General features: G+C 33.4%; 1 protein-coding gene across 1 annotated transcript; it reads right to left on the reverse strand.

Moving 5' to 3' along the window:
* Positions 1 to 6,219: 6,219 nt before the first annotated feature.
* On the reverse strand, positions 6,220 to 7,188 carry LOC108851849 (UPF0725 protein At2g20625). The gene is made up of 2 exons (XM_018625321.2): positions 6,898 to 7,188; positions 6,220 to 6,807 (listed from the first exon to the last, which is right to left on the reverse strand). The coding sequence occupies exon 2, from the start codon at positions 6,736 to 6,738 to the stop codon at positions 6,349 to 6,351; it is 390 nt and encodes a 129-aa protein (XP_018480823.2). The 5' UTR covers positions 6,739 to 6,807; positions 6,898 to 7,188; the 3' UTR covers positions 6,220 to 6,348.
* Positions 7,189 to 15,562: the final 8,374 nt, after the last annotated feature.

Here is a 15,562-nt window from a genome sequence, read left to right on the forward strand (position 1 = left end):
TTGGAACATAACTTTCATCCAAGCTTACTTGAAAGGCACAATGCTCTTCTGGAAACTCAGCAAACGAGCACACAGCTTGAGAGGGATGCTCCACAGCCTGGGCATTGTAGTACACTCTCGTGTTTACCCAGTTGGAAGCATCTCTCCTTTGCCGTGTGCTTCTCCTCAAGACAGGTACTTGCACTGGTTCTGATTGTACCTCTTGAACTCCACTCGTTTCTTCTTGTTGAGTCTGATCCTCTTGCTCAGACTGACTTCATTTCCTTCTCCCATCTCAACTTGATCATGACCACTGCCTGAACTTTGATCTCCTTGACCTCCAGCTTCAGGTGTATTGCCTCCCTCATGATCAAGATGAGTGGGTTCTTCAGTTCCATTTGTAGGAGGTGTGTGTTGCCTCCCTTGATCCTGGGTCACTCCTATCCCAAGTCCTTCAAATATCATCCGTAGACTGACTGCTCTATCAGATGGTCTAGCTAGTTCTTCTAGCTCCTCCCAATTCTTGCCTTGATAATATCCTTTCTCCTCCAAGAATTTAACATCTCTGGAAATCAGTACTCTTCTTGCATCCGGATCATAGCACTTGTATCCCTTTTGGGATGTAGAGTACCCAATAAACATTGCCTTAGAGCTCTTTGCTTCAAGCTTGTTCCTTGTTTCTCCTGGTACCAGCACATAACACACACAACCAAATACTCTCAAGTGATCTAGCACTGGTTTGTTCTTGTTAAGTACCTCAAAAGGTGCTTGATCCTTTAGTATCTTGGTTGGTGTTCTGTTGATCAAGTAGCAAGCTACTAAGACAGCATCACTCCAATATCTCTTTGGTACACTCGTTTGAAACATAAGAGCTCGTGCAACTTCCATCAGATGCCGGTTCTTCCTCTCAGTCACACCATTTTGTTGTGGTGTGTAAGGGCAGCTAGTTTGATGCAAGATCCCATGCTTGGACAGATAGTCTTTAAAGGCATGACCTATGTACTCTCCACCATTATCAGACCTGAAAATCTTGATCTTGGCATTATATTGGTTAGTCACATAATCATGAAAATTCTTGAATGCATCTATCACCCTATCCTTTGTTTTAATGAGAGTTATCCAGGTGTATTTCGATTTCTCATCAATGAAGGTGACATAGTACTTGTATCCATCTCTGGATAAACAAGGAGATGTCCACACATCAGAGTGGATTAAATCAAAACAATTTTCATAAACAGTAGTTGATCTTTGAAACACAGTCTTACAATGTTTTCCCAAAATACAAGCTTCACAATCATTGTTTTGAAAAACAACACCTGGTAACATCAAGCTTAAAGCTCTAAGGTGAGGATGACCTAGTCTAGCATGCCACAATGCATCATTATTAGAAGAAACTGAATTGAAGGAACAACAGGAACTAGAAATGGGTAAAGTGTCTTGAAGTAGATAAAGCTCTCCCTTGGTAACACCTTGTCCAATGAGCTTTCTACTCTCAATATCCTGAAACATAACCTCATTAGGGGTGAAAATAACATTGCATTGAAGATCATTAGTGCATCTTTTCACAGATAAAAGATTAGAAGTGAACTCGGGCATGTAAAAGGCTTTAGAATCCCTATCAAACAACTTGAGTTTTCCAACTCCTTTGATAGGAATCCTAGCACCATTTGCAATCATAACATGCCCTTGAGCCGGTTCTAAATCCTTAATGAGCTTACAATCACTTATCATGTGATGAGATGCACCTGAATCAATAATCAAAGGCTTATGCATGTTTTGAGCAATATGAGTCTTAGGGTGATCATTTCTATTCTGCAAGCTTTCAATCACTTCTAGCAACTTATCAGAAACATTCAAGGTTTTTTCAGCACTATATGTATGCTCAATCATGTCTAGCAACCTATCAGGGATACTTGAAACAAGATGAGCATTATAAGAGTAACCAAGAGTGTTTCCGAGTGTTTTACCAGACTCCTTGAGAGCTTTGATGAGGGACTCTATGTCAGACCTCCTTATGGTCTCATTGTCTCCACTCTTACTGCCCAATTGTTGAGATGCCATTGCTTTACCTTCGCTTTCACCCACCTTCACACTTGGACTAGCTCCGGATGGACCAGCTCCATTTGTTTCAGCAGAAAGGTTAGCTCTTGCATCTCCACCTTTTGTGAACTTCGGCGGTTTGAGGTGTGGGTGTAAGATCCAACACTGGCTCTTCCTATGCCCTGTCTTCTTGCAATGATCACAATCACCCGAGAACCTCTCACCATACTTTCTATCTCCACCTTTGTACATAGCCTTGTTAGCTTGTACTTCCTCAGCCTTGTGTGCTAGGGAGAGTTCCTTCTTCCCTCCAAAGAGACCAATAGATCCCTCTTCCTTCTGTAGTTGCGCGTACACCTCTTCCATGGATGGAAGTGTAGTAGACCTCAAGATGTGTGCTATCACATCCTTATAGGCCGGATCCAATGTCATCATAAGCCCGAACACCTGATCTTGCTCTCTTCTCTCCGCGAGTGTATCTTGATCAGTAGTGTTGGGTCTCAAGCCCTCCAGCTCGTTCCAAAGAGCTCTGAACTTCCCCAAGTGTTTGGCGAACTCCTCACCATCTTGAACAAGAGCATTGATAGCTCCTTTCAACTCAAACACACGACTTAAGTTGGTTTTGTTACCATAAGTCTTTTGAAGCACCTCCCATAGATGCTTAGGAGTCTCGCAGTAGCTGTAGGCTTCAAGGAGATGCAGCTCAAAAGATCCCTGAAGCACGGATAGCACCATAAGATCATCTTTCACCCATCGCTTGAACTCAGCTAAAGCTTTCTCCTTTTCCTTCTCATCTTCATCTTCCTTGGTCACTGGCTTTGTTTGAGCTTCATCCGTGATGTGACTCCAAAGCCCTAACCTTCCAATAGCTGTTTTCACCAGCCTAGACCACAGCAAGTAGTTGCTTCCTCCCTTGAGAGCAACCGGAACCGAGATCACCTTGTTGTTGTTGTAGTTATCCTCCATGTTTTTCTTCCCGCCAAGAACACTTTTGAATCTTCACTTGAATCGAACTGAAGAACACAAACCCAGATCTCAATACCAAAGCCAACCAGGCTCTGATACCATATGATTTTAGAGAATAAGATTGGTATTGAGAGAATAGAAGAGAAATAAAGAGAATCAGAGTGTAGAGAAAGATTGTTTGTAAAGAGATTATGTAACCATTGTTGCAAAGCTTAAGAGAAAAGATGTCTCTGGTTTCTTAATCTTAAAATGTCGACAATACAAGAGTATATAAAGGAAAGGAGAGTAAAGGCTAAGGGCTTTCAGAACACTATTCAAAGCATGTGGAGTCAAGGCAATACTAGGCTAAGAATGCACACATGCTTTGGTCAAAAGGAAAGAGTGGCGCGCCAGCCTGTCTTGGTCTGGCTGAGCTTAAGGATAAGAAACCTTATCCTCCAACGGTCAGTAACAGTATGCGCCCTTCCCTTAAGCTCTCCATCCCTTCTTACTTCACTTATGGTCGACCTTGTACCTTACTTAAGTTCCAAGTCTCCAAATAGTGTATAGTAACTCTTGTAATAGTAAATAGTTGTCATGTCACTATTTACTATTACACCACTTCTCCCAAATGATCCCTTAGCTTTATAAACCCATTCTGAACTCTTCCTCACCATTTATACTCTTCAGTTTAACACTTGAGCCTTTGTTTTACAGATACAAAGAACAAACAAGACAGGTGAGAACCAAAATCAACAACGAACGAAACAAAACCCTAAGCTATGTCAGATTCTAGGATCCAAACCCAGCGCAACATATAACTAATTAAAAATTCAATTGCTCTGCCCTAAGAACCCAAATCAACAACAACGAAATCAAACCCTAGAGAGATCACCTCAAGTTAGAAGACATCTCTCCTCTCTCTTTCTCTCTCGACCTTGCGCCCGTTTCCGTTTCCCAATTCTCTTTTGCATAACTCTCATCCCTAATTTTAAACTAATCATCATAATAGGCCCACTAAACAGGCCCAATTTATTAACGCCCACGATCTTGACCTGGTCGGTGTATCGATTTTAATAATTCCTATATTGTTTTGATATGTTGCTGTGATTTTAAATAGTTTGATGATTTCCTATTTATATATGTGTTCATAAATGTTACAAAAGAGTGATGTTTTTAAATTACAGTTTGTGATATTAATAATCACAAAAGAAACTGTTAATTTTAATAGATATTTCTACGAAACTATATGAAATTGAAGTTACTTATTTTTACTATGTGGTGAAATGTTAACAACTGTGATTAGACTCTGGAATACCCAAATTTTATGTACACAATAAAAATGATTGTGTTACTATGATTAAATTAAAAATTTTAATCTGTATAGATCACAAGAATTTATGATCAATTTCAGAAGTTTAAAGTGATATTTGTAAACAATGTAAAATAGAAGGACCATCTTGCAGACCAATAAAAACAGCCGTATGTCTTCATGAAGTGCATATTCAATTTAAAGCATTAAATGTGTTTTTCAACACAATATTCAATATTTATGCTAGAATATTTATGCTAGTTTCAAAGTCTCCTCTCCTCCTCCAATTTTTTTTCTACAGTCTATATTACGATTTATAAATTAAATTCGTAATTGATTTGGTAATTATTCACCTCTTTTGGATTTTTTCCTAGAAATAAACGAGATTTTTTGTATTTTAATAATTAATTTTTATTGGTTTAAAATTTTGATTGTATTATAGCTTTTTTTAAAAAATGGTGAGCTTCTTTTTTTACTTTTAAAAATGTTGCACCATCAAAGAGAAGTACCTAACCAATGATGACGATGTACCTAACCAATGATGATTTTGTGTTTGATTCAGAATTAGAGCGTAAACTATATCTCATTAGAATGAATACAATTCTAAAAACTCAACAAATTTGACTGTTCATTATTTTTGTAACATCCCGATCCGTCCACGGTTAATAGGTTACTCACGCCTGCTCTCTGGGCCCGTGGGCTCCATCCCGTCTGACGGTCGGTCCGTTAATTTTCCAAGGTTTGAAATCATTATTTACTGACCCTGCAATTACCACCCGACATTTCCCCGTACTTTGACCTCACTTACACGGTATCGCGAATCACTTCCCGATAGGTCACTCATCCTTTCACTACTCCAGCCCAAACACGCTTAACTTTGGAATTCTAAACGGATGTGTGACAGAAAAGGTAAGTCGACTTTGTTGATATAGGTAGCCAAATCAATTCTTTTAAGCCTTTTTCACATGTCACAACTCGGGATGTTACAATTCACCCCCTCTCAAAGAACACAACGCCCTCGTTGTGCTCCACGACAGGTCTCAAGACGCCTCTCAGGTCAGAACTGAGACGGCCAACCAGCTCTAATATCACTTGTAACGTCCCGATCCGCCCACGGCTAATAGGCCACCCACGCCCGCTCTCTGGGCCCGTGGGCCCCATCCCATATGACGGTCGGTCCGTTAATTTTCCAAGGTTCGAAATCATTATTTACTGACCCTGCAATCACCACCCGACCTTTCCCCGTACTTTGACCTCACTTACACGGTATCGCGAATCACTTCCCGATAGGTCATCCATCCTTCCACTACTTCAGCTTAAGCACGCTTAACTTTGGAGTTCTAAATGGATGTGTGACAGAAAAGGTAAGTCGACTTTGTTGATATAGGTAGCCAAATCAACTCGGGATGTTACAATTTTACCACTGGAATCAAGAAGAATTTGATCGCCAAAGTTTTCATTTCTAGAGGTGTTGGTCTGATGTTCTGGGTTCAGACCAGTATGTGGCACATTAGCGACACCAGCAGCAGCTAACAACATCGACAAATATTGATGTTATTCTGCGTTTTAAAGTCCAGATTAGTTGCTGTGCTTCTTGGTTTTTGATTGTTGGACTACACTATGATTTGTTGATTGTTCGCTTTCTTCTCTCTGCCATTACTTGCACCGATAATGTTTGCTATATCTGCAACTGATCAATATAAAAATCCACACCAAATAATTTAAACATATAAGTCTCATTAAAAAAAACTGAAAGGAAACCTCAGAAAAGTAATCGAAGGATGATACTAAACTGAAAATGGAACAAATTATAAAGTTTTTAGTATGGCAAATGAAGTCTTTTACCCAATTCATAGAGTTTCCATAGTTATATAACTGGCTATTGCTACCTGACGTTAAATAGCTATTACTAGTTTACTGACGTTAACCATTCATGAAGCAAGTGATAATAAGTCATGTACTAATAGACGTGAGACAACAAGTGTAACATAAACCAAAGTCATAATCTAACATGATCGTCAATAACACTAAAGGCCGTACACCCAAACATAAACCAAAACTCACAAAAACATTCAAACATCAAGCTTTCTTTTAATCCTGTGTTCTAAATAGCGAATCTTATCTTCAGCGCTAGGAAACGCTATAAGCCCTTGTCTATTTGCTGCACCAGCTATCAAATGATCAAGGGCTGCACAATAAAAGGGAGACCACTTCCTCACTCCAGGCAAACCATCTAGGATCTCAACCACACGCTCTATGCTATATGCTTGCTCGCGCTCCATCATCCGTCTCATCAATTGATTCTTCTTTGCGAGAATCTCGTTACGTGCAGCCATAGCCTCCACAACCGCTTCAGGCAAATTTGTGTTGTCGGAATCATACTCATCGTCGCTGTTTTCGCTCACTATGGAATCTAAAATTGCCTCTTCTTGCAGAGGGCTCCACCCTTGTGTCCCCGACATAGTAATAGCACCAAACACTACTCCTCAAACAGAACAATTCGAGTAAGAATATTTCCTTGTAAGATAATTCTGAAACGTAACAAAGAAAAAGAGTTAAGTTACTTTTCTCCTCAGATCTTCTAATTACTTTTCAAGTCCTAATGAATCAAACTAACTTACATTCAATCTCAGAACCAATCGAATAATAAAATTGTTTCTGAAGAGCCGAGATGTGAATAAAGACGGCCAATCTAAGCTCGCAAATTAGAAAGATGGTGAAAGAACTCAAATGCAATTTAAAAAAAAAAAATCGAAACTGAAGCACAGAGTCCCACAACACACGACTCACTTAAACATTTTTAAGATTTCTTCATTATTGATGAATCGAAGAGATGATAAAAAAAAATTTGTTGATGAACTCTGAATTTTGTTCGACTGCTAGCAAAATTATCATTTACTGTTCAGAACTAGTAGAATGAGAGAAAGCTATGGTGTGTCATATGTGTGAGTTCAGGGCCGGCTTAGATACTAGGGCCGGGCCCAAGGGTCCAATTTTTAAAAAAATTGTTTGGTTTTTTTAATAGAAACAGAGATAAATATATTTTGAATAAACTATATATGTAAAAACTAAATTTTGTTTTAAAATTTGTCATATAAATAATAAAATAACTTAAATCATTACATGAATTTTAAATTTTAATTAGATTTTTCGAAAACAAATTACCTAAAAGTTATACTCCCTCTGTCATTTTAGAAATTTTATTTTGTTTCAAAATGTCATTTATAATTTCAATGTTATTTTGTGCATTAAATCTATTTTTAATTCAATTTCTTGTTCTTTAAATTATTTTCATTTAAATATAATTTTGTTTTAAAATTTGTCATATAAATAATAAAATAACTTAAATCATTACATGAATTTTAAATTTTAATTAGATTTTTCGAAAACAAATTACCTAAAAGTTATACTCCCTCTGTCATTTTAGAAATTTTATTTTGTTTCAAAATGTCATTTATAATTTCAATGTTATTTTGTGCATTAAATCTATTTTTAATATTTAAAATAGTCAATTTCTTGTTCTTTAAATTATTTTCATTTAAATATTTATATATTAAATATGGGTATGTTAGTCTATTATATAAGTTTATTAAATATGATTGTATTAGTCTAATATATAAGTTTATGTATTATTATTTCTTTGCCCAGGAGCCATGTACTCGGTGTTATGTCTGAGAATTAAAATTCAGATCAACGATCCGATTCTGCTCCGATCTAGTCTAAAAACGGATATCTGGGAAGCCCGGATCTGGGTAGTGTTTCTACGGATACGGTAGATTTGAATACGGATCCGGATAGTGTTTCTACGAATTCGGGTAGTGAAATTGTAGGTCAGGATACCTGGATCCGGATCCAGACCTATTATATATTTAAAATATAATTATATTTATATGTATGTACCATATATAATTTATATATAAAATAACTAAAATTTTAATTTTACTAAATTTCAATATTTTTTCAATTTTATTTATTTTTGAATAATTTTAAATAGACTAAATAAATAATTAATTAGCTAATTTTTAATTTAGTTTTTAGTTTTTTAAAAGATTCGAATCTGGGTATCTGCGGATATTCAGATTTTAATCTCGATATCCAAACTTCGAATACCACAAGGCTCGAATCTGGATTTGGGTAGCAATTTTACGGATTTGGATATCCTAATATATCACGGATATTCAGTCCGTTCTACCTCTGCTGAGTGTATTTATTTTTTATTTTATTTTTGAAAGAAAGAAGGGACATTGTTTTCTAATGCAGGCCGTAACAATAAAATCATGTTATTGTAGGTTTTCCAAATCAAAATCATAAAATTATGTTTTTCAAAAACTAAGTTTTTCTGTCTCATCATGTTTTCCCGACATCGCTAAAACCATTATTTTTTTTACCAAAATATTAAAATATGTTTTCTATCAAAATGGCTAAATTTTACTGTTTCACCAAACCCATAAAATTAAAGTTTTCTGCCAAAAAATAAACTTTCTAGTCGAAAATCATATTTTCTGCCGATACTAAAAATTACTTTCCACCAAAATAACAATAATAATTCTACAAAAACCGTAAAATCACAGTTTTTGCTAAAATCTAAAGTTCGTGTATTTTATCAAAATCACAGAATTGTGTATTTTTGCCAAAACCAAAAAATTATATGTTTTCCACTAAAACCAGATAATCGATTTTCTCTCCAAAATCACTTTTGTCACCAAAATCTTTGGACTGTAAAATCACTTTTAAATTACTGTAAAATAATTTATCTTTTTAATACAAATATTTTAATAGAACTTTTTAAAAAAAAAAAAAAAATAATAATTACTATAAATTACTACATTATCATAGTTTCAATATTATTAACTCATGAAGTTTTAATTGTGAATACTAATACAAAAATAGGATATAGCCACAAAAGATTAACAGTCTAGTTTTCTATTAATATAGGAATAATTAGTACATCATCACTCATGGTAAAATAAATAAAATATATATATTTCAGTTAAGGACAAGTGTAGCTATACACTATTTATAAGATAACTATTTATGCAGATATATATCCATGTAAACAACTAAGGCTGGGTGTTCGGGTACCCATTCGAGTTTCGATTCAGTCCATTCGGGTTTCGGATTTTCGGGGTCAAAGATTTCAGCTCCATTCGGGTATTTCTAAATTCGGTTCGGGTTTGGTTCGGATCTTTGCGGGTTCGGTTCGGGTTCGGATAACCCATTTAAAATGTTTTTAAATTTTCAAAATTTATTATATACTTTAAATTTTCAAAATCTATAAGAAAGATAATATATTACATATAAATTTTCATAACATATAAATTGGTTTTCTTTGAATATTTGGATAAAAATTGGTTTTCTTTGAATATTTGGACAAAATACCTTAATTTAACATATAAATTGGTTTTCTTTGAATATTTGGATAAAAAATCAATAGATATTTAACTATTTTTAGTGTTTTCAGTATACTTTAGCTATTTTAAACATTTATTTTTGACTATTTGCATATATTTTCGAGTATTTTGGAAAACTTAAAGGTATCTTATATATTTTTAATATTTTTAATATGTATTATATATAAAAATAATGTATATATTTAAGTATATAAATTTATTTCGGATACATTCGGGTACCCAAAATACTTTGGTTCGGATCGGGTTCGGTTTCGGTTCTTTAAATACCAAAATTTTGAACCCGTTCGGATATTTAATCAATTTCGGTTCGGATTCGGTGCTACTTTTTCGGATCGGGTTCGGTTCAGTTTTTCAGGTTTGGATTTTTTGCCCAGCCCTATAAACAACTCTATACACATGTTTTTCTTTCCGCAGATTTACACAGATGTTAATTTCATATCGTCAAAACAGTAACTCAAAGTGCATCCGAAATTTACAGCGTATATATACTAACTCGCAAGCAATACCCCACATTACTTCTCTTATGCGAGCCCACACAGACACATACTAATAACTCTATATAGTATCCCCTCCTTATTAATCAAGAAGCATTTTTAAAGAGTAACCTTAAATGTGTAAGTTATTTACATGAGTGCCATGCTGACGTGTTAGCACCATATTCACTCTCAGCCCATATATAAAATCACCCTTGATTCACTAGAGAAATTACAAAGAAATGCCATTGTGGTACCACTCGAATTTCCTCATATACATTATAGTTCAAAATGAATAATTGGACGATTTCGTGTAAAAAGGAAAGTCAAAGATATGTCTGATTTCATCATTTCATGTTTAAGGAAAGTCAAAGATCATTACTATTTCTCTTAATTCTATTTCCCATTAACTCATTCCATGATTTCCTTTTCTATCAAAATATATTGCCATATATAAAGTTACCATAGATCATTGCCATATAATGTATTACGCAATTATGTAGTATAATGTTGTAAAATCTAATATTTGTTTTTTTTTCAATGCAAGATGTATCAGAAGCCATTTTATTAAAAGTAAACTAAACATTTTTTATAATGTATCAGAAGCCATATAATGTATCAGAAGCCATTTTATTATAACCGTAAATAATAGAACAAAAATTGTAAATTTTAAACTAATTTAGTATGTTATTTAATATAACCGTAATTTATGCCGAATCCTCCATAGAAATGGTTATCATTTTAAGTTTATACTATACACTTAATATTTGGTCAAATATCGTATTGAATATTGTTTCCTATATTAGGTTCGAAAATATAGTACTAACCAAATTTTGGAAGGCGATAATGCGTGTAGTTAAATATAATAATAGCGTAAATTTTGGGTAAACTACTCAATATTTGTTTCTGGTAATTCTTGTGTGCCTAAATCCTAAGTTGTCTGACTATATATGACCTTCTAAACTCATTTACTCAGCATCATTACCAACCAAGTTCGAACCGGTATGCAATCTAACAAAAAATGAGTCTATGCACTCAATATCTGAGTTGAAACATTTCAAAGGTGAAAAAGAGATGTAAAAAGTTTTTGGAAGCAATACTAGGCTAAAGGTGTAGAAACTTTTACAATATTTTTTCATGGATGCAAAAATAAGTTTTTTTTAGTTTATTGCAATATGCTCTATATCAACTTAGCCCTGTCTAACCAAATAACTAACACTTTCATATGGTAAATTTTTGCGGGAGGACAAAATGCGACATTTAAAAAGGTTTTGGTTTCTTAGTTTGATCCTTTTCTGAAACAAGGATAAAAAGGATTTGATTTCTCTTTTTGATTCAAATATATAAGCAGGTGACTTCAAATAGACGAGGAGCTTCATGTTCTCACATTTTGTTTGACCCTGAACTCCTAGAAATAGAAGCCTTCAAAAACAAGTAAGCATATATGAACATTTTCATCTGTTAATTATTTTACTTCTATATTTGCTTAAACAAACTACATTGACAGGATTTGTTTTTCAGGATACCAAGAAGAGCATTTTCATATGAGTTGCATATTAATTCGAATTTTATTTTGGTTTTCAGTTTCTGAATAATAAAGCCTTTGCATTGTATCGTTCATATTTTGATTTGTACCATTGTTGTTTTTAGCATTTGATCTTAAGATTCTAATTGATGAACTATGTACCGTTTAAATTATCTTGCCAGGACTAAACTATTGAAAGCGTTATTTTTAGTTATTTATTGTCCATTGTTTAGTTTGTTTTATTTTGTTGCTAAATATTTCATTGAATGGAAAAAATCGATTAGCTTATAAATATTATAAAAACTACAAAAGAGATTTCGCAGGTATAATTTCGGAAACAAAAGAAGGTAAGAAATATTGAAAGAGTAATAATCGATTATTTCATTAGTTTATACCAGTACATATAATAATCGATTAGTTACGTTAGTTCATCATTATTATTAGTTCAAAAAAAAAAGTAAACCCCTGTTATAATATTTTTTGTACCTGCAAAATCTCTTTTGTAGTTTTTGTATATGTATTTTCTTATAGTGATTTTTATTTTACAATGCAAACAAAAATTAAATTACAGAAAATAGAATATTAATTTCCAACATTAAAAATATAAGAACAATTTAAGTTGAAATGTTTTCACAGATAAACTAATTTATTTGAAATCAAATTTCTATATATTTAAATGTAAATGATACACTTTATGGTATCAATTCATAATCGTGATTTGCAAGTTATGATCTTTAATTTAATACATTTATGATTTAGAATATAAGTGAGTGATATTTTGTATCAATATATTGATCTCCACGCAAATTTAGATTATTATCTAGGTCAATATTGTATTGTATATGGAAAGTCTTGATTGCAATCACAAAATTTTATGTGGAGATAAAATTAGTGCTGATTGCCGTTATTTATACTACCTTCTTAATCTTTACATCACAAACGAAATCCTTGATTCAAATGTTTAATATTAACCTAAAACAATATTCAGCCGTATTTATCAACTTCCGAAAACAAAAACATTTGAAGAAATCTTAACTTGCAATTTGCCAATCAGTATCATCGAGCGTATATTTGATATATTGATCTCATTTAATAAAGAAATAATTTGAAACTTATATAAATATAAGTGATGGAAGTGCTTCAATGATATCATCTTCTCTCTATTCTTTTGTCTCTAACTTTTTTTTAGATCCAGTACTTAAATAAATGGCAAGTTTAGATTTAATTTGTTGGCGATTTGAAGCATGTCTACACAATATGCCCCTCACATAGAAGACTCATATTTAACATTTACTAGATCTTGATCAGTAGGACCGCACATGTATTTATTTTCAGTTTTAGTTTTCATTTATTTATACTTAGTTATATATTTATAATATTTGATCATTTTATATTGACTAAGCTAGGGGTGGGTATTTGGGTACCCATTCGAATTTCGTTAAAATTTATTCGAGTTTGAGATTTTTGAGTTTAAAGATTCTAGCTCTATTCGGCTATTTATAAATTTTGATTCCGGTTTAATTCAGATCTTTGCGGGTCCGGATAACCCGTTTAAACTATTTTTAAATTTTTTAAATTTATATACTTTAAATTTCCCTAAATCTAAAAATAAAAATACTATAACATGTAAATTTGAGTAATGCAAGCCAAATTACCTAAATTAAAAATTTACTTATCTTGAATATTTGGATGGAGAAGAAATATATATTTTAAGTATTTTTGGTGTTTTTTTATATTTCAAATATTTTAGTCAACTTTAAGATAGCTTATATCTTGGATATTAACTATAAAAATAGATAACATATTCAAGTATATATGATTCAAATACATTCGAATATCCAAAATATTTCGATCGGATCATGTTTGGTTCTGGTTATTTAGGTACCAGAATGATAAATTTGTTTGGATATTTATCCACTTTTGATTCAAATTTAATAATATTTTTTCGAGATATACGCTTAAGTCAAATTTTAGTTGTTTCCATATCTAAAATGACTTTCTGTACACGATGTTTTTTTAATTGTTTAGTTAAACAAACCAGTTGGTTAGCAGATAAACATGGTAAGTTAACTGATAATGTATATTTTATTGATTTCGATTTTGGCTAAAGCCGTGTGATACTGAAATTATGAAAAATGACATTAGCGAAGGAAGCAAAAAAATGACCGAATGCTATACCTATTTTCAAACATAATTTTTTTTTTTAATATTACTATCTATGTTTCTAAACAAAACTGAAATGTAATTCAGTTTTAATAATATAGATATTTGGTTATCCTTTTATGGTATATTATTTTACATTCACGAACCTAATAAATGATATACTATAGAACCACAAAATCATATTATTTAATCATATTTGCCAATTAAACTAAAACTCAATATCATGATCTCAGTTATGCATAATGTTCCTCTCTTTATACTATAGAACCTATAGAATCGTATCATGTAACTATTTTTGATGGTAGTCTATCTATAGTTTAACTATTTTCAATACAAAAATACACGTAACCTAATGTTACCTATCAAATATTTGATTGATTCCAGTCAGTGCTTCAGATTGTTTTGGGATTTGTATTTGATTTTTTGTTACTGATTTGTTCAAAGCTCCCTTAGATAGATCTACACAAACCAAAATTAAATAAAACAAAGATACTGGTTAAAAGACCAAACCGGAATGAAAGTTTGGTTTATTATTTTATTAACGAACAAAAATCATTCAATTAGTGTAATGTATACAAAAGGTCGCTACGTACCTTTCGAACGAAGAGATAGATGAAAATTATAAATATATGTTTATCATCCGTAGTTAAAAATAAATGTCTATCATCTGTAGTTAATAATTATGAACAAAAATATGTTGAAAATGTTATTATATAACCGATCCATAAACTATGTTTACAAATTTAGAACATATGTTAAAATTAAATTAAAATTTTAGAAATCAATCTCACCCTGCGCAAGGCGCAGGTCCTACCTAGTTTGAAGTAATTGAAAACATAACATAACAAAAATAATCGAACAGCCGACACTCAATATTGCCTCAACCGTTTCTGTCTTTCAACTGATTCTTATTGTATGGTACACATGATTAGAATATTCTCACATCAAATGATCGAGAGAAGAATGGTCGCTAATGACACGGAAAGGTCCTCCACCAAAAAGAAAAAGGAGACTTCCACAGTGGTATATCGCGGGGCACGAATGAGAAGCTGGGGCAAATGGGTCTCGGAGATTAGGGAGCCTCGTAAGAAATCAAGAATCTGGCTCGGTACTTTCCCCACCGCGGAGATGGCAGCTCGTGCGCACGATGCTGCGGCACTGAGTATCAAAGGAAGCTCAGCAATTCTTACACTACAAGAAAACACGCCGATATCGAGGGGCTTTTTCCTCGGTATTTCGTCGGAATACGCGTATTCCGACGAAATACCGAGGAAAATGTCCCTCGAAAAAAACTCGTCGAAATTTCATTTTCCGTCGAAATTTCCTCGAAATTTTGTGACGGAATTTCGAGGAAACATAATTCCGAGGAAATTTAGAGGACTGTCCTTCGTCGAAGAGGTCCTCGGAATATATTGAGGAACAATTCCCTCGGTATATACCGAGGATTATACCGAGGGAAAAGACCTACGAAAATTTTCGAGGAACCTGTCCCTCGGAAAATTTCGACGAACGGTGTTCCTCGAAAATTTTCGAGGAAAGCGGTTCGTCGAAATTTTCCGAGGGACAGGTTCCTCGAAAATTTTCGAGGGCTGCTTTCCTCGAAAATTTTCGAGGAACCCTCCCTCGGAATATACCGAGGAACACTTCCCTCGGTATATACCGAGGACATCTGTTCCTCGGAATATTCCGAAAATTAAATTTTTAAAAAATAATA

This window comes from Raphanus sativus, chromosome 4 (assembly GCF_000801105.2).
Source record: "Raphanus sativus cultivar WK10039 chromosome 4, ASM80110v3, whole genome shotgun sequence".
NCBI classification, from domain to species: domain Eukaryota; kingdom Viridiplantae; phylum Streptophyta; class Magnoliopsida; order Brassicales; family Brassicaceae; genus Raphanus; species Raphanus sativus.

Coding starts and splice junctions, on each gene's coding strand:
- LOC108851849 (XM_018625321.2), bottom strand. CDS start 6,738: ATGTCGGGGACACAAGGGTGGAGCCCTCTGCAAGAAGAGGCAATTTTA.